This window comes from Aulonocara stuartgranti (genome assembly GCF_965226115.1).
Source record: "Aulonocara stuartgranti genome assembly, chromosome: 8".
Taxonomy (NCBI): Eukaryota; Metazoa; Chordata; class Actinopteri; order Cichliformes; family Cichlidae; genus Aulonocara; species Aulonocara stuartgranti.
Window position 1 is genome coordinate 13,755,409 of NC_138959.1, and position 27,702 is coordinate 13,783,110.

The following is a 27,702-nucleotide window of genomic DNA, read 5'->3' on the forward strand; positions in this document are numbered from 1 at the left end:
ATACCCTTTTTTCCATGTTCTGTTGTGTGATCTTACCACACTGTTCTTCATACTCTGACTTATTTGATCAGTTTTTATTTTCCTTGTTCTTTTTATATGATCAGTTCCTATTCAAATTCCTTATTTACTTAATTACTGTGTACTACTGAGAGATGGCAGTTTTGTTGTGTGTGAGTATTCATGTGATGACAAGAAAGATCTTCACGATTTTCAGAATTCAACTGATTTTAAACAACAGAATTTTTTTACTTCATGTAGCTGATCACTGCTGGTCGTGCTGAAGCATTTGAATCCAACTGTAGCAGATAATTAGTTAATAATTCACCCAGCTTTCTTTTATTATCCCTACATACTTATCATTGTGTTTGCCTTCGATTCTTATCATAGCCCATTATCAGCCGTAGTCACTTGTGCAGTGCAGTGTATGTTTGTATTGTCATAAATAGTAGAGGACACATAGGAAACAGTCATTACTGGCCATCCGAGAGTTGAAGCGTTCATTTCCAGTATGATTTCCACGGTCAGGATGGCTGTGTGCCAGTTTTGGTCCCAGACACAATGGGAGGTGGAGCTGCAGGTCTTTGGAATGTGACCTCCATGACTCCTCACCATCCAACCCACATTCCCATAATCCCGGATTCTCCAGTTCTATGTTAGGGACAGTGTAGACCCAAAACAGGTTATTAAAAATGCTACAATTAAGCAATTTACTTGAGCCAAGCAACTTGATTTCACACAAAAACATGAAAAAAAAAATCAATGTTCTGCAAAAAGTGAAGAAAAACAAGTAACTATATATCAATAAAATTGCTCTTAGTTTATGGCCGCACACAAGCAGGAGAGCTCTTGTTTAATTGGTTGAATAGTAAGAATATAGACAACATCTTTACTGTAGATTTATTTAGGGAACTAGCATGAGCTCTTGTGTGCTTAATGTGTATCTTATCAACAGTCATTTAAGTGACAGAACAGAAACTCTCTGTCCTTTAATAATCTTATTTTCATTAATATCCAGATTAAATTAAATCCTCTTTATTCTCTGTCTCTTCAGGTGATGTGGTAGTTGGGGAGGCAGGAGGGTCCGTGGACCTCGGAGAAATCTGGCAACGTGGCTGTAATGCCTGGGGTGCCCGTGGTCTCTTCCCGACATCATGTGTGAAGGAGCTGACCCTTTCGTGCCGTTCCCGGCAGCTGTCTGAGCGCTCAGCCCAGGCCCAGGCGTCAGAGCTCCCACCTTATGCTCTAGGTCAAGCCCGGGCCCTTATGAGCCTCCATGCGCAGCTCAGTGAGGAGCTGGACTTCCGTGAGGGGGACGTGATCATCATCACAGGCCTGCCTGAGCCGGGCTGGTTCCAGGGCGAACTTGATGGCCGCAGGGGAAACTTCCCAGAGGGGTTTGTGGAGCTATCAGGTCCCCTTCGGTCTCCTCAGGAACCTGTAGACTCCCAGTATTTGAACAAAGACCCTCAGCCATGCATCTACGAGGATGCCTTTGAGGCTGAAGAGGGCAATGAGGAGGCAGGAATGGAAGAAGAGGAGGAAACGTTGAGAGAGGAAGAAGAACAAAAAGTAGTAGAGGAAGAGCAGGAGGAAGAGGAGGGCGGAGTCTATGGAGTAGCACTGTATGAGTTTCGAGCCATGGAACCAGGCGAGTTGGACTTTGATGTGGGGGATCGAATCCGTATTGTCGGCACATTGGAAGATGGTTGGCTGGAGGGACAGGTGCGAGGGCAGCGGGGTATCTTTCCTCATCGCTTTGTCAAAATAGAGGGGCATGTTCAAAAAATTGCAGAAGAAACGGGTGTTGTTGAGCCGGAAGAAGAGAAGGAGGTCAGCAATACTGAACACACCTCTGATCCTTTATGTCCCAGTGATCCAGAGAAAGAGTGGAGCATGTATGAGGATCACACAGTGTGGGACCTGGACTATTTTGAGAGGGCTGAGGAGCACCGGTGGGCATGTGAAAACCAAAGTACTGTTGCTCAGACTGGTAACGCAGGGCAGACAGACTGTGGTCAAAGGGCTGACTCTCAGCCACGTAGACCTGCCCCCCCAGCACAAAGGGGGCCTCAGAGGCCGAAATCCACTCCAGAAAGGCCCAGGCTGCCACCACGGCCTAACTTTCCCCCACATAGCCATAGGCAGCACGTTGGCCCAGCTACTAGCAGAAATCTGCCTACCTCTACCAATGGTAACCATCAGCATCAACAACCCAGGTTAAGTCATAGCCTAACACTTCATAACACCCAACCTGGGTGGTCTAAAGACAGCAAATATTACCAGAGGCAGCAAAGAAAGAACGCCTCCATCAATAACAGAGGTCAGGTATTAAACAGTGTGGAGGGCCAAAAGTATAAGAGGCTAACTCGCCATGCAAGTGCCAGCGATGCTGATATGATGAGCTCTGAGATCCGCCTGCGTAACCAACAGATGACACGTCGCTCTAATGGGCTACTGCCTTCATCCGTAACCTTAGAAACCTTGGCAAGTTCGACCAGTGACCTGGAGACGAAGCTGTCACAGCAGCTCTTTGAATTTGAGAAAAGCTTGAGCAATCAGCCCCATATCTCACGGCACTTTTCTATCGTGGACTACAAAGACGAAAGGGATATCATTCGAGGCTCCTCACACTCTCCTGTGTCCCACCTCCTGCAGTCTGACTCTCACTCTTTGGAAAGACGCAGAACCCTCCGCCCTCCGCCTCCTCGTCCCAGAGCCACGCGCCCACCAGCTCCAGCTGCGTACAAACCGACTCGCCCGGCTCCACGCCCTCCTCCCCGGTGCCCGAGACAGAATCGCACTACTCCTCCAACCGGCAACTCCCTCATCAACACACCCATCTTTTACACCCCTGACGAGCCGGCTGCAAACCTCCTCGACCAAACAACGGGAGGCCAGGTTGAGCAGGGCGACCCTGAAGCTGCCCAGGAACATGAGATCCAGTGTCAGCTTGAGGCAGAGCAAGAGCTGGAGAGAGATGGAGAGATGGAGCTAGAGACTCAGACACAGAGGGAGGAAGAGGAGGAGGAAAGGCAACAGCTGTTGCTACGGCTACAAGAAGTGGAACGCGACATGGAGGCTTACGCACACACGGCGGAGGAACTCAGGGCAATGCTGGAGGAGGAGGAGCAGGATGAGACAGCCCGCGTCCAGGCCTTGGAGAATCTAGAGTTCTGCAATTACACGCTGGAGACGCTGGCCCTGGAGCAGCAGCAGCTACAAGGTAAGATGGTAAAACTGTCGGAGGATCAGGTTACATGGGATTGCAAGTTTTATTGGGCGAGACCGTAAACTAGGTATTCTCAGTAATGACGACATGATAGAAGTCATTGGAGTTGGAGGTGAGGGCTCGATTTTAAACTTGTAAATATCTCAAGGACAGATTAAAATAGAGCTATGGGAAGAGCTGCAACAGTAAGTCGAATAATTAATTAGGTGACAGTCAACAAGAATCTAATATGCAAATATTCTGATTATCGATTTATCAATTAAATATTCATCATCTGGAGACAGAAGTTTGGATATTTGTAACTATATAACAGTGCATGTTACAATTGTTCAACTGCTATTCCCAGCAAATGTATATTTATTTAGTCTGAATGTGATATTTTAACAGAAAGTTAGAGATGCTTCTTCAAAGTGCACATCGGCATCTCCATGTAGATGTTTTCCACAAGTTTGACGGTTTGCTTACAGGATGAGTTGCATACACACAGAAACAATGCAGAACAAATCAAATCTGAGGAAAGTCTTGTTTTTAGTTGATGTCATAGCTGCTCTTGTTGCCCGTGGGTTACTTCACGGGATAATCCTCATTCGCCAAAGACAAAATGTAATATAAAAAGAATTTTAAAATGAGACATTGGTATTTACTAGATTTCCTCTTTGACCTGTTGTCCAAATCTCTGAGACACACACTTGTTTTCATATCTTAGTGAGGACATCTAATTGATATAACGCTTAAGCCCAACCTTAACACTTAGCCTAAACCTAACTACAACCTAACTGCAACCCTCACACTAAAAGCACATTTTGAGTCTCAAACTAGTGGGAACAGGCATTTTGTCCCCATAAGGGACCGTCGCTCCCCACAAGTGTAGTAGCATTCCAATCTTTGGTCCTCACAAAGATATCTAAACATGGTGCACACACACACACACAGACACACACACACAGACACAAGACAAATATAAACATTTTAAGCCAAACATCCCTATTTACTGTCTGCAGTCATCAACGGAAGGGGAACTGTATATTTAAATTAAGGATTATCATAACTGTCTGTCTGTCTGTGGTGTGTATGTACATGTCGGGGGGGGGTTGCTTTCCCTCTGTACAGTGCTAATGATAAAACTACAGCGAATGTGGCAGAACCACTGTGGAGCGCCTTTACAGTGAGGTTTTTATTGCTGTTCACAGTTTTTGTATCTCGTTTGCTGTCAGTGATTTCCTGCTTCAGCAGTAAATTATTTCCATAACTAAGTGTAAGAGTATCTTAAAAACGTAATTATTTGATTGGTAAATAACATGAAATTAAATGATCTTCGTCCAGAGTTGTAGATAAAATAAACCAGCAGTTGATAGATCACTGTCATTCAGAGCTATTGGGCTTTCATTGCTTGCTGCCGTCCGGGCGCACTGTGCTGTCTTTGGTAGCCCAACATTTTTTCACATAGATATGAATTGCATTCCTGCACATAGTGAAAGGGTTAGCAGTGCCACATAAGTGGCTTTCGTACTCACTCCAAGTTTCTCCCTCTGGACCTTTTCCCCTGTTTCCCCCCTCCATCGTCGCTTCCTTTCCAAGATGAGTAAAGATCCCGGGGGAACTGAATGGGATTTGGGGAATTTTGTAATAGCATAAAGTGGAGACGGAGCATGGCCCACTCTAGAGTGGGAACCAAAGTGTGGTTGTGGCGAGCTGTGACATGGCCCGTGGCACAGCTCTCCTCACTGTTTGGACTCAGAAAGCAACGGCACACAGAATGGCAGGTGAGACTGAATTCTATGGGGATGTAAGAGATGTGGTTATTAGATATTTACCAGTCTGTGTTGTATTGACTGAGTAATTTATTTTGGTTTGGACGTAAGCTGCACAACCAAAGTTACGGTCCCTGTGGGTTATAGCAGTATAGGAGTTGAAGGTTTAGTGCTACTCTGAAAATATTAAAAATATTCACTTATAACAAAATATTACGTTATAAAATATTTTTCCTATCATAGCTACCACTTCTCAAGTTTTATATGGCTATTAAGGTAAATCCTGCATCATTGTAATAAATGATTTTGAGGTATTTTCCCAGCAGATAATGTCTTTAAACTTCTATATGATAAGGAGTTATATTATGCCAATATTTATCTACATCAGATAATTATGTCTGATATTATTTATGCCCTGAAACCATCTAGCAATGGGCTAAAATGTCCCATTTTTAGCATTTATACCCTTATAACTCTTATGAAGCATTGTATGATTTTAATTTCATGACAGAAGAGTAATTTATATCCACAAAGCTTGATTTTATTATATATATATATGATGCACTGTGCAAGTCTTGAGCCACCCCCTCATTTCTTTATCATTTGCTTCTGTTGAACCAGCCTTGATTTTTGCTAAAATGATTTGGAGCAATATTTCTCTAGGATCTTTGGAGGTCATTCAAATTTTTCCGTGGACATTGAAAATGAGGGAAAAGGCAGCCAATCTAGTCCTTGCACCTGACCATTTTCAGAGGATTTTATTGCAGATAAATCACTTCATAATGACCTAAAGATCATTCAAACATAAACAAGACACCTAAGGAACCAGTGTTTCTAGACATAAATTCGACCTTTAGGCACTTTGTACTAGCAGCCTGTTGCAAAAACACAGAATTTTCTTTAGTGGAATTTCGAGTCAAATTTATGTGTAGTTTTCACTTTATTGCGTCACTACACATCCAAGTGCTTTACACAGGGATAGGAAGAGGAACACAAAGAGACATTTATAACATCTAAAATATATATCCTTGCTTGTCAAGCATGCGATGCATGCCTAAACAATCATGATAGAAATATAACAATACTTAGAAGTGGAAAACCACTATAAACTTGGTAAAAGCAAAACAACTGTAAAACTATGGGAGGAACCAATCCTCAGCTGCTTTACTGTCCACCGTAAATGAGTAATCTTTAGATAACATGCTGGCATTGGAACAGCCTATTAGAGAAAGACAAACTGTCTACAGATGAATAGTATCTGAAAGCCACGTACTTAAGAAATATAAAGATGGATGACTTTTATCGATAGAATTGTACAAACTCAGATTTTTTTGTCTTATATGCTTGTTTACATGCATGTTTCTGTAAATTGAATCACGTATTTTTTCCACGTTCCCAGTAAAATAAAAAGAAATAGATGTCTTTTTTTCCCAGGACCTTTTCACAGTAGTACATTTTGATGTCACCATCTGAGAATAGATTAAAATGACATTTTTATAGTAGCGAAGCTAAAAAAAAAAAAGGACACTTAAAAAATCTGATCCCTATTTATCTTCTGTTTGTATAAACAGCACTGTTTATTACTTTTTTCATAGTGAGTAAGTATATCACTTTGTCAACAGTACAAGCAGACCAGATAACTGTAGTATGGGCATGTACTAGTTTAATTAATTATTAATACACTTTAAAATAGTTTTTTAGTCTTCATTAAGAAGCCTTAAATCCAATCACTCATAATGATTATATTTTATCAATCACTCTCCTGTGCTTTTGAATTCTTGGTCTTGGTGTTTGCTACTAAAACAATCAGCCTCAGGGCAGGAACAGGATCTGGTGGCTACAGGTTCCATTAAGGGTCATACAGCCACATATTTTCTGTTTCCTTACAACACTGCAGGAATTCTTTCACCCTCCATTCACAGCAATAAATCAGATATTCGGTCTCCTTTTTCCTTTGGTATTTGCTGAAGAGGAAAACAGTGTTTGACATGATAATCAAAGCATTGCAAAGAAAAGCTTTTAGTCTACAGTGTAGGTACAACATTACATTTGTCTTTGTTATTCCCATTTAATGCTTGGATAAAGGTGTGCACATATCAGGAATTCTTTCAGGATCTTTGTAGCAAAAAAACTCGTTTGTCATCCTGATGCTATGTGTCTGTATAGACACACGCGCCACTTAGGAATGAATGCTTTTACAGGGTGTGTTTATAAGTGTGACGTCAAAAAGACAATAGAAGCTTATTGTGACAAGGCAGGGAGTAACTTCAACACTGCTCCGCCTTTTATTTACTTTCCTGAGGCCACTTCAAACCCATAAACAGGGATAATATTTTTGAACACATGCTACATTAATCAGGGTTTATTAATAAGTTTTAAATGCTAAACACGTCCCTTTTGGGGTGAAATGTTAAACGATATTCCTCCCACTGAAAATGCTACATCCAGATGAACAGCATCAATGTTTTGGGAACAGCGTGTTATAAAAAGAGGAGAAAAATGCATTTAAGTATTGTTTGTATGGCTCAAACCTATAGCTGATGATGCATGTCACAATATGGCTTATTGAGGTTCATCATATAATCTCGATATGATTTCTTTCATGTGCAGTTAGTATGAGTTTGTGGATATTGTAGGACAAAAATGTTTTATGTGATACGACTGTGCCAAAAGCTAATGTTTTGATCTTTTTGTCCAACTAGTACCATATGTTCTATATGCTATAGTAATTATGTGACAAAGCCTGTTTAAAAAAGCCTTTAAAAAGTGCTTGGTGGCAGTAAACAGTGCTCCCTTTCTTACAGACAAGTGCAGGGTTTTCTTTTCTCTTTAAGCTCTTTGACCTTGAGTACCTTTTAATTAAAACGCCTCCCTTCAACTTTCACGACACCACAGCCCGATCCTGATCTGTTTGTCACGGTTTGCAGTATCCGTGTCAGATTCAGGTTTCCCTCAGTTGGCCCACTATGAGAAAGTAGAAAGGCTTAATATATGACCTTATTTCTGGATGTTGCTTTTGCAAGAAATCTAATTATTAATCAAGTCCCGCACATGCACGTAAGCGGACACAGCCACAGAGAGGAATGCTGTATTTGACATTCCTGCAGCCAAGCACACAAACACAGTTTCGGTCGTGTTCTGCTATTGAAAGCTGAGATGTTGAAAACTGATAATTAAACAAGTCTGATGTAAGAAAAGAACAATGTCTAAGTAGGATTTCTATACTCAGTCCTACCTTGTGAAACTGAGGATTGACGGATGAGTTGCTAAATCATGGATATTAAATACTTACAGTAATCAAGACTAAAAACAGCTGTATTTTGTAATGTATTCACAGACTCTGAAGTCTGTTTTAGCTGCATCTGTGCTTGTGTTTCATTTTGACTTTTCTTCTCTGAATTTAACATTCGTAAAGCCTTTTATTGAGACATAAGCTCTGGTTTTATAAACTAGCCTGGTTTTATTTGCCCTGTAATTCCTAAACTAGGTATTCAGTGAACCAACCAATTATGTTTTAGATTAAAACTAGTTCATGTCTATGTTTCCGTGTGTATCACATAAACATTTAAACATTTTAGTTTAAGCAGGTCCCTTTAAACCTGTCCCTTTGGAACTGATGGAGATTAAGGGAGGCGATCTTATACTCCCGCTTTATGAATAGCCCAGTTTTTTTCTCACACTCAAAGGATCGTGTCTCTTCTGAGAGCGGGGACAGTCTCCAACAATAGTTCATTGTACTCACCAGCAGCTACGTTTTCACTAGCTGCTCTGGCTTGATCAGGCTGCATATGCTTTCAAAGACGTTCCCTCTCCACACTCGGTGAATAAATACAGATACTTTACTTGTTTGCTGCTTCACACTCATCTTTTAATCATTTATACATTTAAAAGCGAAATTCTTTCCAACGACATCACGTGGCAGTCTTTGTGTCTTAGTGGTTGCACTTTCATGATATGCAGGGGCAAAGTCAAACTGTAAGGATGAAGTTAGTTCAAGGTTAACTCATTCACTGCCATTGACGTCTATAGCCGTCAATTGCAGTGAATGAGTCAATGGGTTTAACTCATTCACTGCCAATGGCTGGCAGTGAATGAGTTAAAGATAACACCAGAAAGTTACAATAGCAATACTAAAGCTGGTTGTACACGCAGCCGAAAGTGAGTTAGGTCAGTGATGTGGTGGGAATTGCACTGAAGCCCACCGGAAAGAACAAAAACAAAGAAAACAGGATACAAGAAAAGACAGGATTGTTCATGCGATGGGTGGGGTGGGGGGTGGGGTGGGGGGGGGCATGCAAAGGCAGACTGTGAAGTTTGTCCTCATCTACCTTCAAAGAAAATCTCCAGACAGGCTGTTTTCCTGCAAACACAGCTACTAACCAGTTTAAACAATGGGAGGAGCTGTTGGGCTAAGCTTCCACTCATGTGACTCTACTGAATCATTAACCCAAGGAGGCCACTCCTTCCCTTCCATGATTCGCTGAGGTGGCTACGGGGAGGACTGTTTCAGTTGCGCTGAGGGTTGGGGAGGTGCTTTGGCCAGGCAGTCCTGCGGAGGCAGTGGAGAGGAGGCAGAAAGAACAAGTGGAGAGTTACAGACAATATGTCAGGCAGGTGGAGTCTCCCACAGCGCTTTGTTATGGAATGCAGGACTTTGGAAATAGATTTTAAGCCACGTTGAGCAAGAAACTGTATCAGCTCCAGGCAGGCTGATTTAAACAGCAGGAGGCATGAAGAGCCCCGCAGTTTATGGCAACCCAGTCATGTTTGGTCCAGTGGATTGGAATCATCCAGGTGGTGCTCCAATGAGGAGAGGAAAAAGCGTGGAGGAGCTGGGGGACGCTGACTTGGCAAAAGAGAGGGAAAGGATTGCCCATCTGCAACATTTACAACAACTGCAGCTACAGCAGCAACAGGTTGGATATCCAGGGTATGGAGTCGTTCCTCCTGGCACTCCTCAGGGACCAGTCTTATTAGCGCATCCCGGTGACCCACTTCCAGCTCCACCTATGCCAGTACATGGTGGCCCAATGGTGCCAGCTGGCCCAATGGTGCCCGTTGGCCCAATGGTACCCGTTGGCCCGATACAGCCTCCTATGCATGTACCACCTCCGTGGCAAGTGCAGTACCAAGCCCAAGTTACACAGGGCAACGTCATCCACCAACAGAGCTGGGAGTATGAAGACCGTCATAGGGCAGCTTTCATGGATACAAGGCCTCAAGGCCAGGACGTTTACTTTCACCCTCGTTCAGAAGATGGTCACCTAAACTTGAGGATATCAGAATGGAAAGGCAAACATTGTTTTTATCAGGGTCCTGAAGATTACAGCCACCAGGGCTACAACAGAGTGCCACAAGAACAAGGAACTCATGATTTCAGAACTCAAGAAGGTTATAGTACACTGGACAAGGACAGAAGGAGAGATGGCAGGGTAAGAGAAAGTGACTCTGAACGTTATGACCATCGTAGTCACAGTGACATGGAGGAGTATGAGTACAATGACAAATACAGGCACAGGGATTATTATGAAAGGAAATACAATGAGCGTTACGAAGACAAGGAAAAGAAATACTATGAAAGCCGGAAACACCGTAGACATGATCTCAGAGAGCATGAAAGTTACAACAGTGAGCTTGAAGACTACCATGATCATAAAAACACTTATTCACACAGAGACAATTACAGGGACCGTGAATACTACAGTGACCCTGACAGGGATTATTATGACTCAAAAGACAGGCATCGCTCCAGAGACGAGGACTCTCACCATCGTCGAGATGAGGACCGCTACTATGATGAGCGAAAACAGAAGGACTATCACTACGATCGGCGTGCCGACCATCACTATGACCGCAGAGAAGATAACAGGGACGCTCACCGAAGAGCTGACGAACGGTACACCAGTAGAGGAAGACACCAGTATGACTCTGAAGTTGATGGACGCTGGAATTATAAAGAGAGGGACCGGTATTACAGATACAAGGACGCAGGAGATGACTGGAGAGATGATCAGTACGACCACAGACAGAACTACAAAACAAGGGAACACCTTGACCTGAGGGCTGCGGGCCACTATGACCACTACGACCGTGAGGATGATGGCCGATACTCTAAGGAAGAGTATCGAGACAAGTATCGAGACCGATACCGAGATTTGCGTTCACTGTCTATAGATTCACAATATGAGGAATACCCTACAAAAGATCGCAAGACTGAGGAGTGGGTTGAGCAGCAGAACCAAACATTGGCCCTCGGTGAAATACAACCATTTGAGGATCCGGTTGTGCACAGTGATGAGCAGGAGAAGGGATATGAGTCAAGCGGGGGGAGCGCAAGTTCAAAAATGGGCCGGAAGCCTGTTTATGTGGGCTCACTGGATCGTAACAGCATCTACAGGAAGACTGCTCCAAGCTCACTGCAACAGTCCCAGTATGCCACCACCAGGAAAAAAAAGCAAGGTAAACAAAAAGATACTGTCACATGAAAGAAGGTGCTTCCCATATTTGCACAAGTCAGGTCACTTGATCAGTTGTAATTCTGGTGAACGTCACTCTATAGGCCATGAAGGCCTCAGTCACAGTTATTGTGGGTAAAACAGGCTTAAGAGGTTGACAGTCCTCACTTGTCATTTGTGACCTCTAGAGGTGCTTTTCTAATCAATGTTGGGGGGCCTCAGAGTGCTGACTAGTCACACTCACCTCCTACCTCATTTAAGAGTGAGTGCTGAAAGTGGTGTGTGTGTCTCAGTATCACCTATCTCAGATGAAAGTGAGCTGTCATGTTTTTGTAGTCATAAGAAACTGCAGAACGGGTTTTGTAGGTTCTTTACTTGGCTCTTGTTGGCTCTCCTCATTTGTGTTTCCTGTTTGTGTTCATGCTCTCCACTCACTGATGGTGTGCACACGTAACTCATCTGCTCAGTTCTTGCATGACTGAAAGGTCAAGATTTTGTCGACTTAATTGTTTTAATGAGCCTGGCTTACAGTTAATTCCCCACTTAAAAAGGTTGTTGCCTAAAGTGGCTCTGATTCTGACAGAATTTGTTCTGTTTTGTACAAAAATCTTTTCTAAATTTATACATATACAGTTTTGGGCAGAAGTTCACCTACACTTATCGTTCTTTTAATATTATTTTTGAACTGTTCTTTTTCCAAGGTGGTAATGGTGGTAATGACTAAAAGACAAGAAATTAAATTACATTTAAAGCCAGGAAGTCAACCAATTTAAATGAACTTCCATTTCTGCTAAGTTAACTTAACCAAAAATTAGTCGAGGTATGTGTGTATATATATGAGCCATATATATGAGCCTGTATGTATATCTTTGAAAAACAGTTAATTAAATTAACAGTAATTAATATTGAAAAGCCTAAATTTACCATGACATTCTCATGACTCTATGTAAACTTCCTACCATAATTTTACATTTGAGCCAAATGCAACAAAAAACAAAATCACTCAAAAATTGTTTTTGAGTGAACAATAGAGCAGCTTTTATAACTGGATAGTATTTGTAAATGGTCACGATACCTGAGTTTTAGTAAAAGAAGGAAAACAATATCAATCATTAAAAACAATATTGGCATTTCAAGAACCTCATTTTGGGGTTATAAAGAAGGGTTAACCCCCTTAAAATTAATTCTCTTACATGTATAAAATTCAGTACCTGAATGAATGAAAGATGAATCTTTGCATTAAAAGTATTGACTCTAAAAACTCATAGTATACATTAGTTAATGGGAATGGTCACGTACATTTTTAATGACTAAAAGACAAGAATTCAACACACAAATTTCTTTGGCTACTTTGTTACTAAGTTATTAATATTAAGTTCCAAAAACTACATAAAACTTGGATGTGTGGGATTCTTTTGTGGGGGTTTTTCATGGTAAATGTAAGTGAAGGAGAGCACTACTTTGACTCACTTTGTTTTGTCTGAGATGAAGCAGGTGGCGCCCCATGACCCCTCCCCCAGTCACCTAGAAACACTCACACTCAGACACACAGAGTCCACATCAGCCCCCACCGCACATTTCGGCAGTCCAAGTATTAATCCCTAGCGTCAGCATGGTGAGTGGATGGCGGGGGTCTGTCTGGTGCCAGGCAGTGGCCGGCACTGCCCTGACTCCTTCTCTGCAGGACTAGACTGATACTCTTGAGTTCATGCGTGCATGTGTGTGCGTGCATGTGTGCTAGAAAGACCCTGGAGGCTTATTAAAGAAATAATTGCATTTTTGAAAACACACACGCGCACCACTTGCCTCAGCAGTGTCATCCGTTAATCTTGTTACACTGTTTCAGCCCTGTCAGGGGTTTGTCCTGAGTAAAGCATTTGATTGAAGGGCTAAAAACATTAGTCCATCTCCTTTACTGGGCTTACGCTGTGACATTGAGGTGTTGGTTAAGGCTTTTTGAGATGAACCTTACACATAGACAAGAGCTTCTATTCTTTGTAGTCCAGCATTATTAAACAGCTTCCTAAAAAAACAAAAAAAACAACCCTATTGAGTTGAACTATAAAAATTACAAAATGAAAAATTAGCTTGTTTTTTTTTGTCCGTGATTGCTTCTGTTACAGGCTTCCTTACTTTAAATAGGAGGGTAAAACAACTGGCAAAATTATTCTTGAAGGAAGACATATCTTAACAGTTGAGCCAATTTAATGCACAAACGAGCCTAATGAAGCAATTAAATTGTAGTGGTGGCTTTATGATCCCATTTTTGAACTTCTAACAAATATAATCTGCTGTATACGCAATTTTTTATTGCCTGTGTGTGAGTAATGTGTCGTCATCCATCTATGATCTGGCAACATATGCTGTGTTGTCCACTGTAATCCTTGAACAGTCTCTGCTATTGGTGGGCAGTGGGGAGGGAGCTCGGGTAGGGGAGCAAGGAGTTAAGACAGGAAATCTCACATCGTCTGACAGCTATGCTGTAAAGACGTCTTATCTCAATGCTGGCAAGCAAAAAAAAAAAAGTCAGTCGGCAAAAAATTAAGTCAGCTTACTCAAGTGTGCATGAGTCACCAGTAACCACGCTCGTATGGTGTGTCCATTTTTATACTTGGTCCATCCTGGCGTCTTAAAGATTTTGTTTTTGAATTATGTCATCGGGCTTTCTTAAACCATTTGATAATCATGCTAGTTTCATCTAGATTTTGTGATAGTTTAGCTTTTCCATCTCATCTGAAGCCATTTTTCATTTACATAGCTTTTTATCCACTACTATGAAAATGCTAAGCGATGTATTATTTAAGGTGTTTTATTTCGAATTTTAAATGTACCAACTTTTCCAAAGAGTTTGAAAGATTGATGGTGCCACAGCAACTACAGCATTCAGATCTCTACGTGCTTTATTTTGGTGTTAGATGACACTGCTGGTACCTGCATGAATCAAGACGGATGTTATCTGTTTATTTGACGTCACACTGTGGGAAAAGATGCAGCATATTCGTTTTTGACCTGGTGGACTTCCCACTTTTAGGACTAGTTGTCCTCCTGACAAGTACAAGTTTATTCATCAGGCTTATATAGTTGTCAGTCTTCACGTAGATGCAAATTCCAGATATTTAATTCATTCACCAAAGACATTACTTAAATATTTTATGTTGCAACATTGGCTGTATTTTCAAGACTTCGTCTGTGGCATTATGTCTTAATGTTTTTGGTTGAATGTGTGCATATGTGTTGGAGTTGTGGAGGGCACTTCTTGTAATTTTGAACAAACAGCCATTTGGACTCAAGGATGGTAGTCCGAGGTCAAGTTTATTGTGATGCAACATAATGAAAAATGTCATTCATATGAGTACAATCTCTCTTTTTGGACTCAAGAATGAAGCTTTTTGAATCTGGCCATCTTCATGATATATATCATGAGTTTTGTCAGACTTGGACATTAATCTGGATGTTAACCTGTTAACCGCACAGCAAGAAGGTCCTGAGTTCAATTCCATCATCAGGCCGGGGTCTTTCTGTGTGGAGTGTGCATGTTTTATGATAGCTGGGATAGGCTCCCGGGACCCTGAAAAGGAGAAGCGGATGGATGGAGCTCAAAACTATTATGACTACCTGAAGCGTACAAGCTTAGCTGCTCTTTAGGAAGCATGAAGATTACTATCTGCAGCGTTTAGACATTCATTGCAAGTGTACAACATATTTTTCTTTAGCTGTGGGAAAACCGACGATGCCCCAAGCAAGGTCTTTGTTATTACATGTCTAAAAATTAGCAAAGGGATAAACCCACAGGTTTCGTCATCCCAAACTCTGAAAACCGTTCTCACACTCTGATCACACTGCATTTATTTTCCCATGAAGAGCACTAGTTCTTGGGCCATAGCTCTCAAAGTATACATGAGTGTGAAAATATAGCATAATGGTTTTTTTTTTAAAATGCATTTGCATGCATGAGCAGGTGACTGTGAAGCCCAAAAAGACTCATTGTCTTCTTCCTTTCAGTAAGGCTGAAGACTGTACTGCATTTGTGGTTGAATAGATCCCCACTTAATGCTTTTACTTCCTGCACATTTGCAAAACTCAAGTTCTCTTGAAGTAATTGCATATTGTTCCTTACAAAAATCAGGGGAGCTGAGAAACTTAAAAGAAACGAGGGATCAGACTCTTGGCCCTATTTGGTATACATTGTACCAGCTTTTTTTTTATTTCAGTATGTTAATTAAACTGTAGCCTCATGTTGTTTAATTACCCCATGAGCTAGAGAAATGCTGTAGCTGTTCGTACACTTGGTCCTTTTTGTTAACAAGTTGGGTTATATCACTCGGCGTCCAAGAACGAGCAATAAGGACAGAATTAAATCCCGTATCAGCACACGGCCTGCTTTTCTTATATGAGATTTGAAGCCAGCCGTGGTAGACAGGTTGCTGTGAGAGTTTTCCAGGAGCAGGAATGTGACCCTTCTGACATTTGAACCTAAAAAAGATAAACAGGATGGTATGTCACTGAGTAAACTCCTTTTTTTCCTCTCCATTTTTAACTGACCTTCTACCTGGGACAACAGCTGGTCATACGCAACGTGTGAAAATCTAGCATATTGGCTTTTCTTGTGCATTTGCATGCATGAGCAGGTCGTTGTTTTGAATAGTTGCACAACTCGGACTAATAAAGAAAACCCTAATCTTTTTCAGTAAGCTGTGTGCTGACTCAATGAAGGTCTGAGAAAAATTGAAGAGGTTGACACAAACCGGTGTCACCTCTTTTTTTTTTTTTATTGCATCCAGTAATCACAAGTCAAGGCTTGTGAAGTTTAAAAGCTGTTGCAAGTGTTGGCATTTTATAGTGAGCTTGTGCTCAAGCAGCTGCATGTCCCATCACACACTCGCAGACTTGCCCGTGTGAGCATTCGAGTAAAAAAGCACTGCCGCCTTTTTAAAACTTTGTTTGATATGAGGAAGGGGGGGAGCCCCTGCTATTCTTGTTGCTATGGCAACCGTGCACTGCGTGGTGAACTTTGAAGCACAGCACACAGCACTGATTGTGTCTGACCTTAGAGCGGCCTGTGCAGGGCAAACTTTCGACTTTGCACAGCTATTAGTGCAGCAGAGAGCGAGACGAGTGTTCTTGGCTGTGTTTGTGAAACAAAGTCACACATCATAAACGCACAGAAGTTCTTAAAAGGAAAGAATTTCGTTGACTTTTATATAATCTATAAAATCCTCAAAGGGTAAAAACCAACCAAACATATACTTAAATGCAAGTTTAATAGAAAGATGATTTAGAGAGTAGATGCTTAATCCCAGCTTCCTAATTTTGATAAAATTCAGGCTGGCACAGGAGGACCCCAGAAAGATGTCAGCACATTGGGAAACGTGAACTAGATTAATCTCGGGAGTGGACTACACTTCCAGAAACTGGACTTCTCCCAATCTCTTTCACAACTGGTGCTGTAGCCACATGTGAGCTCATGTGGTGCAGTAAATCAAAAGTGTTTTTCCATCAAGAAAGCTGTGTGAAGAATCCAAGAAGTGGCATGGATTTTTTATTATTTATACAGCACATTTTATTACATTAAGGACACCTCATGTGCCTTACATGAGGTGAAATACATTTAGAATCACATATTTAGCGGAGATGCTTCTGTCTGCACTGTATTTGGGATCAAGAGGAAGTAATATATGAGAAGGAATTTGATTTTCCTCTATCAAAACAGCGTATTTGACATAAATTATTATTATTATTATTATTATTATTTTATTTTTATTTTTTTACCTGTATTTATATAGCGCTTTACTAGTCCCTAAGGACCCCAAAGCGCTTTACATATCCAGTCATCCACCCATTCATACACACATTCCCACATATAGACTTAAATAGCATCAGTACATTCAATAGAGAAATCAGCTTTTGCATTCGGCGTATAAGGTTGAGCATGACACAGTGACAGATGATTTTAGCCAAGATAGATCTGTGCTCACACAGCAGCTCATAGCAAACCTTTCCAAATCTGCACAACATAATGATCCCAAGCAGATTATATATTAATAGAGCCAAAATAAAAGTATACTTACAGCCATTCTGCGGCAAACAGTTAGTTTTCTAGGATAACACTGATGCACACTGTATGCAGCATGGATTTAGGTCAGAATTTAGTTAATGCAGGACACCTGAACAACAAGCAGGCACAGTCCAGCTCCGGGTTTTACCGTCCTCCCTGGTGTGTGCATGCTTGTGTGTAACGATGGTGGGCTCCCATCCTTTCTCATGGTAATTGGAGCTCTGGAATGGACCTGCACGTCCTCCACAAGCCTCGGGAGCTGGACTTCAGATTGACAATGGTCTATCTTAGAATGGGTAGCATTGTTTGAAGCGCTATGCGTGAAGGGGCGTGTGCTTGTTTTTGGAGCGGTTTTGGAGGAAGTTGCACACAGCAGGTGGGTGAAGCCTCAACATCTTGTCTTCTCTCCCCTTTTTTTCCCCTTGGTAAAAACACCTTGCTTTGGAGAGACATAGGGAATATGTAAAGCTTTGATAAAGGGCTGTGAAATTAAATCTATTTCTTTTATGCATTTAATATTTAGCCTACTTGGGAATTTTCTCCAGTCAAATCTGTTTTTTGTGCATCCATAACCCAGGAATTCTGACAGAGTTGCTGTTTGTTTGTTCTGTCTGATATCTGAACTCATGGTGGCCCGTTCTAATGTATCAGCTGTGACTGTATCGCTCACATAACAAGTATGTGTGAGTCACCCCGGATGACAGAAGGTTGACAGCGCAGTTTAGCAAGAGCTGTGTCTGTCTTACATCACTTGATAGTGCTGCTGATTGACGTATACTCCCTGCTGAGGATTTGTGCTTTTATCTATAAGCTCAGTACTGAATGTGATTCATAAGGCGGAGGTTTGTCACTGAATTTCCATGAAAGTTTACTCAGTAAATCCCAGAACCATCCCAGCATGAAACTGAAGGAAAACTTTTTATTCTCAACCCTTCTCTCCACCTGTTCCAATTTCACCTGTTGAAGCCTGTTGATCACAAATAGTGACACCATGCCTTTGTGAGCCCTGACTGTGGAAATAGACATTTAGTATCAGGATGTCATGGATTATTTATCATTTGTTGTCCTCAAAAGAAGCCCTGACCGGTTCTTGTCATGTTTTTACAGTCGTCTTTCTGTATATAGGACTTCTTTTTTATTAAAGGTGCAGAAATATGGCAGTTTTTGCTCCAAAATCAGCAGATTCTGAAGTATTTCTATAGGACATTTAGTAAAAAAGATTTATTTTTAATTATGTCCCATATTAGTTATCCTGGATAGGGCTTTAATAGGAAGTCTTTGTTTGTTTTTAATGTAACTGGGTCAGTGTTTGAATGTAATTCACAGAAACCCCCCTCCCAGTCTCCTAAACTTTAGCAGGCACTGTGTATTTTAAATGTTTACTGGTTAGCAATCAATGGTGTTTAAAATGAACAAAATTAGACCTTTTTATATTAAAAAGAACTAGTTTACAGAACTCATCTGGCTTCAGATCATTGAGAAAGCTCATTACTTATAACATTTACTGTTTGTGCTGAGGGATCGGCCTGATTATTGGCAGTAGTCACAGGTGTCTCATTCCATACAGAGATATGGAATTATTGTTGTAAGGGTGTTTCCTGTTGGCTGAGTTTACTGCTAAGTGACTTGTTCTCGACCTGTTTCTGGGCTCGTATTCGCAGCCATTAAAGCAGGCCTACAATAAACCCTCTTTGCATTATTTTACACAACAAAGAAAAATAAAATTCCACACAAGTGGGTCAAAATCCGGTCTGGCGGCCTCGCGAGTCAGAAGCGTACGGAAAAACATGTGAAGTGGAGCATGCGCCATCGCCGCGTTTGTGTGAGCGGGATCAAATGTGGGAATGAGCCGATTGCTTCCAATTAAAGCGGGAGCCTTTTGTTTTTCCTCTCCCGACTGTGTCACCGTGTGACTTTCAAAAACTAATTGGTGAACTACTTTCTCGTGGGTGGGGAGACACATGGGTGCGAGTGGTGAGAAAAGCTCCTTTGAGTTGAGCTTTAGCCCCGTCACGTGAGGAGAGTGAGGAGGAGGGCGAGGAATGCGCACACAAACACACACTGCAGTTACAAAGTGTGGATTCATCCAGTTTTTGTTGGGCTTTTTTGTTTGTTTTTTTAAAAGGTTTTCTAGAGTCTTTAAATTCGTCTTCAACACTCCTTTAACATGAAGCTAGTTTAGATATTCTAGTCCCGTTAGGGATGTGACGCAAGGCTGTGACTTTGTTGTGGTCTGAATGTGTGTTTGTGTGGCGTACTGCTGCACTGGGGAACATGAGGGTAAGCAGAGTTAACTTCATTAGCCTCCGACAGCATCTGTCAGTGGAGGCAGGGTGACGTCACCCCGTCGGTCGGTCCAACACGCCACACGCTGGATCTACTCAGTGTTTCCTCTTCTTGAGCCAATACCTAGAGGGGAGAGTAAAACTAAAGTCCCAGCAGGGTCAACGGATAGTACAGAAGAGAGAGAAACAGTGAGATTTTGGTAAATGGTAAATGGCCTGTATTTATATAGCACTTTACTAGTCCCTAAGGACCCCAAAGCACTTTACACAACCAGTCATCCACCCATTCACACACGCATTCACACACTGGTGATGGCAAGCTACATTGTAGCCACAGCCACCCTGGGGCGCACTGACAGAGGCGAGGCTGCCGGACACTGGCGCCACCGGGCCCTCTGACCACCACCAGTAGGCAACGGGTGGAGTGTCTTGCCCAAGGACACAACGACCGAGACTGTCCAAGCCGGGGCTCGAACCGGCAACCTTCCGATTACAAGGCAAACTCCCAACTCTTGAGCCACGATCGCCACGATTTTATGAGTTATGGTAAACATTAAAACCAAAAAGATGGAACAAATAAATCTTTATGTGCATTTGCACTAATGTAAACATCTAATATGTAATATATGCCTTAATTTGATGCTGTTTAATCGTTTTATTTGCCACACTGCAAACAGGAATATTTGCATCCCTTACTGTTCTAATATCAGATGATACATTAATGGCTAAATTGTTTAAATGCATGATGAATAATTTCGGTGCTCATACACTAACACTTTTTTTTCTCTAAGTGGACCTTGGACTTGCAGCGTCGTTTATTTTTTGCTTTGTGGTATTGAAGGATTTGCATGTGTGTTCCACCTGCAGTGGGTTCAGCGTACATGTGTGACACAGATGGATCCCGTTCTCATCACCCACCAGTTCTGTTATCTTTTCATCCTCTCTTCCCCTCTCTAACTGTCTCATCTTTAAAGTCCATAGAGCCTGTGTGTCTGTAGTTGCTGTTGCAAGCTATTGTCCTGCACACAAAAGGCCCGAGTCCACTCCAGTTTTATGTCCATTCATAAAAAGCAGCGGCGCGTAAACAAGGCTTTCCCTCCAGTTCAGGGCTCCCGAAGAGATCAGGCCTCCGTGAGCGATAGCGGAGACATTGATCAAAAGCTAGGCAACGAAGAGCAGCGGGCAGACCGGGTGGCTGGGCAAGAGCGTGTTTGGTTACAAATGAGAGGAGATGTGGGATGGGAAACTTCTTCTCTTGACTCTGCTTACTGTCACCTTGGCGAGAGCAGCAAGTGATAAACTAGAGAGGAAATTCACCTCTTAACAAAAAACTGCAAGAACTAGATTTTAAACAATTATTCTGACAAAAACGTAAAACACTGATGTAAAATGTTCGAACGCTTTCCTGTTTTTGCAGAGATGACGCTTTTGCCGTCTGAACCTAAAACTCTGGAGTCCGCCCCCGTCTCCGCGACGCCCAGCACCAGCACGGGGTCTGAGGATCCAGAGACCAGGATGCTAGAAAAGAGGTCAAAGGTCATCGAGGAGCTGCTGCAGACAGAGAGGGACTACATCAAAGATCTTCAAATGTGTGTCGAGGAGATCATTGAGCCTCTGCAGCAGAAGCAGGTAAAAGGATGATAAACATTGTGTTTCCAGCCACGTTAGGACAAAAAGGGAGTTTAGCAAATACAAGATAAAGCAGCTGTGTGTGGGACAGTTGGTGCAGAAGCATTGGAAAATTTGACAAATGGATAAATACATACAGGAATAATGGCATATAGCTGATATGTGGCGCCATATTCAATTAAAAAACCAATAATTTTTGCTTATTTTAACACGTTCTGTCTTCCCAAAGGTGAAGAATGTGGATTACGAGGGGCTCTTTGGCAACATCAGCTCAGTGATTGACCTGTCACAGCGGCTGTTGAATTCACTGCACGAGACTGACTCCATAGGTAAACAGCCTGATATTTAAGAAAAGCAATACTTCTTTTCCATGTTATGCTTTGTACTTTTCTGCTTTAGTTCATCCAAATCTGTCACCTAGTTGAATTTTACTGACCGAATGAGCCTCTGAATACACTTAAAAATCAATCTGCCATCAAGGAGGTCATCTGTGAATGTGCGCGTGCGATTTTTAAGAAGAATTATGTTTTTTACAGGAAATCTTTGTGTATTTAATTTTTTTTCTTTTAATGAATGGACCTCTTCCTGCACACTTTGCTTTTTATAATGAACACGTTGCATTTCTGTACCATTCCCTCTCAGGTAAGGTATTCCTGGACTTCAAGGTAGAATTGGAGGAGGTTTACAAGCTCTACTGCCAAAATCACGATGATGCCATCTCTTTGCTGGAGACCTACGAGAAAGATGACAGCATCCAACACCACGTGTTGGAGTGTCTAAAGAGACTGAGGTGAGTCTCTCACACACACACACACACACACACACACACACACACACACACACACACACACACACAAAGCACCCTTTAAAGGTTTACTCTTTAAGTTGAGATTTCAGCCATGTTTGCATGGGAGTGACTGAAAACATGCATGCTGTGTGAGCATGAAAACACAAAGGCAAGAGTGGGTTCAGTGGAACATTAACAGGGTGTTTGCCGAGCGAGTTCAAAAGGTGGAAAAATGATTAAAACATTTTCATAATGTCACTGGGTCATCGTACTTGGATTTAAATGAGTTTTATAGCTGAAAAGCTGAAGAAGAATACTAAATATACTATGTAATGAATTTTTGTATAGTGTACGTTGAGATTTTCCTGTTACTTCATAGCTTGTGGAAGCGATTTCTGAACTTTGAACTGCAGCGTGTAGGCGAGTTATGGAAGTGAAGTTCATTTTCTGGTACATCTGCAAACTAAACAGCTGTTTAATCAGTGAAGACGAGAGAGACGTCTCGTTTTTAGTCACTGCTGAAGGGAGTGTGCTCTGTATGTCTGTAGACTTGAGTTATGTGAAGCAGTTCAGAAATGTGTCCTACCTGGTCTCACCTGTCCAGTTTCAGCATAAGTGACTCAGATACTTGAGTTTACACTGGCGCGTTTCTGTTATGTGTGGTTATCGCTCTAAAGTTAAAGATAAACACGGGTTGTGTTAGGCCGGAAGATGTTAAAGGGGGGGAAAGGAGGCTGTGTTTAGAAAACAAAAGGAAAGAGGACATTGTACAGCTCAACTATGCTCGCTGCTAATTCCTTGTTGACAACAGGTTGCTAGTGTCCGTTTTTGGTAGCCTCCTCATGGTGTTAGCACTCTTTTTAAATATGTTGCAACATACAAGGCTTTGAAAAGGTCACGTGTGCTGGCCCGTTCCAGAAACTGCCAGTGGTTGTTGATTGCGCTGAAGTTTTACTGCCAGCCTGGGCATCCGTCCAGGTTTCAAAGAGAATCTACCAAACAAAACCATAACAACGGCGGGTGGAGCTGGCTTCAAAGTCTCATTCGTTTCGATTCGCCCTTTAGTTTTTAGTCAGATCGTAAGACAAAGTCAAAGAGAGCTTTATTGTCGTCTCAACCCCGTGGAAGTGAACAGAGACGAAACTATGGACGGTCCAGGGCCCATAGTGGGATTAAAAAGACATTATGCTTAAATGCCAGGATTTACAAATATAAGCTACAATATACCAAATATATGTATAATATGTATAGACCAGTATCCAAAATACAAAAGTGAACTCTATGGTTTAAGATTTTAACATTCCTGAAAGTTCAGGCTCAAGCTCACGGTGTAAACCTTGTTCCTGTCATTTCTCTATTTCTTCCCATTTATCCTTCAACAGGGCCATTTATCTCGAGTGGTAAGTCTCCATAACGAGTATTGTCATGATTTCCAGCATGAGAATCATTTTGACAGCATGACTGTCGCTAACTAACCTATTAAAAGTGATCCGTGTTTGTGCATGTGTGTGTTTTACAACGTGCGATGGCTAAAAAATGAGTGTGGAGGACTTTAAAACCATCTCTCCTTTTTAATTATTTCCATTTTCCTTTTCTGGATTTAGCTGGAAAATGGAAAATATTGCGTTGTTTGTGTTTTGCATGCGCATGTGTTTTGTTTACTGTTGCTATGCAGACAAATGTTTATTTCAGTGTCTTTTTTAATCCTCTTCTTTCCTGGTGGTTGGATGAAAGAGTTCGATTAAAAAATGAACTAATTGTGGAAGCTTGGCTCCACTACTGAAGACTTTGGGTTATTATCTCAAAATTTCAACTCCTATGCAAATTTCTGAGAAAATAACAAAATAACTTAAAAAAAGGAATTATTAGGTTGAAATTTTGAGATAACTTGAAATTTTAGGCTCTACCTGGCTAAAAAAAGTATTTTCAGTGGTGGAAATAAACTTCTATGCTCATCTAATGCCATCTCCTGGACTAAAATTGCAGCATAATCTTATATTTTTTGACAAAACACTTGAAGTATATTTATGGCCTGCTGGTCTGGACAGAATCAGGCTGTATTCAGTGTCATAAACTTGTGAAATTTGGTGAACCTCACCTATAAATTAAAGCTGATACCCAGAAAAATGTAGTTCCAGCTGAAAACAACCAAATTAAATGATTATATTGTTTTCACTGTCTTATTTCATTCATTCATGTTTACTTGTGTCAAACATTAGTCCTGTAGATTGCATTAAAGCTAAGTAATTTTTTTCCTCTGCCTCCCCTGCTATGATACCTGCCATCATCAGAGTCTATGTATATGTGGTGATGGTTCCACGTCATTGGATAGTGCTATCCACATGATCGCCATCATGCTGAGACATGTACATGGGAGGAAGCTGTGGCTTATGTGCTGAAGTGTAACATGTTCTCATTTTCCTCTTACCCAAATGCTGCTTGTTGTCTCTGCCCTCCTTTCAGGGGTAAAACGAATTACATCAACCTGGGCTCATTCTTGATTAAGCCGGTGCAGCGAGTGATGCGTTACCCGCTGCTGCTGACGGAGTTGCTCGGGGCCACCCCGGAGAGTCACCATGACCGGTCCCAGCTCACTAAGGCCGTGCAGGCCGTCAAGGACATCAATGTAAACATCAACGAGTACAAGCGCCGAAAAGATCTCGGTAAAGCATCCGGGTGTTAATTAAAATCCACATTTTGCCCTCGCGTATTTCCAGCAAGCTCAAAATGTAGTGACAGGTGTCAGTTTGTTTTGTCTGTGCTTGAGTTGTGCTTGTCGGGTTCTTAAATATGCGGTCAGGGCTGGTTTGACGGCTCAAGTTTTCCCTCTGCTGTCCACAGTGGTGAAGTACAGGAAAGGGGACGAAGACACGTTCATCGACAAGATCTCCAAGCTGAGCATGCACTCGATTATCAAGAAGTCGAACCGCGTCAGCAGCCACCTGAAGCAACTCACAGGAATTTCACCGCAGGTATATTTCCCGCCATCGGTGGAAGTGTTTGGAGAGAATGTTGCAGATGAAAGCGCGCTTGTCTGAAAAATGCTTGATCTGATGTTCTGTGTTTTTCCCCAGATTAAAGATGAAGCGTTTGATGAAGCTGAAAAAAGGTTCAGGCTGCAAGAGAGACTGATCAAGTCTTTCATCAGAGATATTTCCCTGTACCTGCAGCATATCAGGGTAGGAGTTCATTATCTTAATAGTAGCTGAAGCTTTTATTTATTTTGGCAGTCTTTAAAATGATTGGTAGTGCATAGTGTTTGACATATTACCTAAGACATTTTGATAGTAAAATTCAACTCCTGCATATCTTTTCTTTTCATATACTGTATAATAACTGTGAAAATGCACCTGTCATCAGGAATCAGCATCTGTGAAGGTCCTGGCAGCCATCAGTTTCTGTGACATCTACACGGAGCGCAGTGTGCTGGATCCCGACCGATTTCAGAGAGCTCACCGCTACATCAGCGACAAAAAGTTTACAGAATTTGTAAGTGCTCTTCTTCTCCTTACCGTTACTTACACTGTGAAAGCACAACCTCTGATGATCCCTTATCTGCCCGCATCATCTGTCGAGCAGAAGGAGCGCACAGAGGCCTTAGTCATCAACCCGCTCACCCAGCTCCTCCTCATGTTTGCCGGGCCCCACAAACTCATCCAGAAGCGCTTCGATAAGCTGCTGGACTACGACAACTGCAAGGAGCGCGCCGATCGCTTTAAAGACAGACGCACCCAGGAAGAGCTGCAGGTGACACGCAATACTTACGAAGCGCTCAACGCCCAACTTCTGGACGAGCTACCGAAGTTCCACGGCGTGGCAGAAGAGCTTTTTACAGGCTGCGTGAGGGCTTTCGCTCAAGCCCAGAAGGACTTCATGAAGACGACGCTGGGAGAGCTGAAGCCACTCCTACAGGTTGTGAGTGTTTGTTTATGACAGTGTGGGAGGAGCATAAATCTGACTTTTTCTTAATAAAAATACGTTTGGGTATCTTTAATGTAAAAATACTGTTTAAAAGATTTAGATGTAGGTGGCTGTGGCTCAGGACTATGATCAGGCCGTCTAAATGCAGTGTGAGTGTGTAATTATATATATTTTTTTTAACTCTGATTTTTTTTCTTTACCTTTATGTCCAGTTTTCTAACAAAGTTGGCACGGGGAGCAACCTGATTTCACAGTTTCAAGAAGAGCACAGTCAAGTCCTCCAGCTTCTTCAGAGCTTTAGCTTCTGCCCAGAGAACCTGCCTCCGGCCTCCGCCGCCACAAAAAAGCCCTTTGAGAAGAAAACTCTGGAGAAGCAGACTTCTAAAAAGCAAGTCCAGGGACCTGTGAGTAGAATTGTGATGACATTTCATTTCTTATTCAAACAAAACAACAAAGGAGTTTTGCCAATGATCTAAACGAATGTCTTTGGCATCCTTTAGCCCAGCCACGTCCCGCAGACAGACGAGCACCGTGCAGAACTTTTGGTGCGCTTTGGCCCTGAGAAACTTTACCAGGCAGATAGGAATTTTAATGCTGCGCAGGATCTGGATGTCTCTATACAAGAGGGAGACCTTGTGGGTGTAATCAAACAGCAGGACCCCATGGGAAGCCAGAACCGCTGGCTAATTGATAATGGAGGTAGTGTTTATTTTTTGTCTACTTTAATTGATATACTCTTCAGCCAAATGTTGCAGCAATATAATTTTGATATTCTTGTTTTCCAGTCGGCACGGGTTTCGTATACAGCTCCTTCCTCAAACCCTACAATCCTCGAAGGAGCCATTCAGACGTCTCCATCGAGAGCCAGTCGTCCAATGAGTCGGGCTACGGTGGCTCCTCCCCTGTTTTCTCCCGCCAGAACAGCAACAGCACGCTGACCTTTAACCAGGAAACAGCCACTGTCAGCTTTACGCAATCCCAGAGCCATTCATCCCCACAGCCGTCGCGGGACTCTGCCTCATCTCGTAGGAGTCACCAGAAAGACGTACCGCACCCCGACTCTGCCAGTCAGAGCAACTCCATGAACTCTTCACCCCGAAACCCCTCAAACCGCAAGGAGTTTTCAGATCAAACGCACCGAAATACCTCCAGTCACAGAGACGTAGAGCCTTCTTACCGGCACTCGGGCAGTCACAGAGACTCGTACGACACGAGTTACGGAAGTTCAAGCGGACACAAGGAGATGTCGGACCTCTCTGAGACAGACTCTTATTCTTCGCAACGTGACAATCACTCGCAGCAGTATGGACACACAGACAAAAGCTACAGTTCATATCAGTGGAGAAACGGAGACAGCAGCAATCAGAAGAAACCTGTTTATTCCAGAGAGGAGTACATCGAGCCAGAGCCAGAACCAGAACAGGAGAGTGAAGTGGACGGACATCAGGTAAGATTTTATTTGCTCAAATGTCTCTATAAATGGATTTATGATGCCAAAAGAGTCAACTTCATTCAGGCGTTACTGGATGTGTAAATAAGCAAATATTCCAGTTGTATTGGAAAGATCTGCTCCCCCTAGTGACCAAAAAC

At 42.2% G+C, this 27,702-nt stretch overlaps 1 protein-coding gene across 5 annotated transcripts in view; it reads left to right on the forward strand.

Moving 5' to 3' along the window:
* Window positions 1-27,702, forward strand: part of dnmbp (dynamin binding protein) — a 49,112-nt gene that overhangs the window by 20,404 nt on the left and 1,006 nt on the right. The window contains exons 4-16 of one of the 5 annotated variants that reach the window (XM_082544179.1): window positions 1,052-3,223; window positions 21,193-21,404; window positions 21,634-21,733; window positions 22,047-22,194; window positions 23,574-23,591; window positions 24,655-24,854; window positions 25,033-25,163; window positions 25,266-25,370; window positions 25,552-25,680; window positions 25,771-26,106; window positions 26,325-26,516; window positions 26,613-26,811; window positions 26,898-27,559. In XM_082544179.1, the coding sequence (XP_082400305.1) occupies window positions 1,052-3,223; window positions 21,193-21,404; window positions 21,634-21,733; window positions 22,047-22,194; window positions 23,574-23,591; window positions 24,655-24,854; window positions 25,033-25,163; window positions 25,266-25,370; window positions 25,552-25,680; window positions 25,771-26,106; window positions 26,325-26,516; window positions 26,613-26,811; window positions 26,898-27,559 (4,604 nt within the window). Of the gene's footprint in view, window positions 1-1,051; window positions 3,224-9,490; window positions 11,440-21,192; window positions 21,405-21,633; window positions 21,734-22,046; window positions 22,195-23,573; window positions 23,592-24,654; window positions 24,855-25,032; window positions 25,164-25,265; window positions 25,371-25,551; window positions 25,681-25,770; window positions 26,107-26,324; window positions 26,517-26,612; window positions 26,812-26,897; window positions 27,560-27,702 lie in introns of those variants that run through there. The other 4 variants (XM_082544180.1, XM_082544183.1, XM_082544181.1 and 1 more) reach the window with 4 other exon arrangements.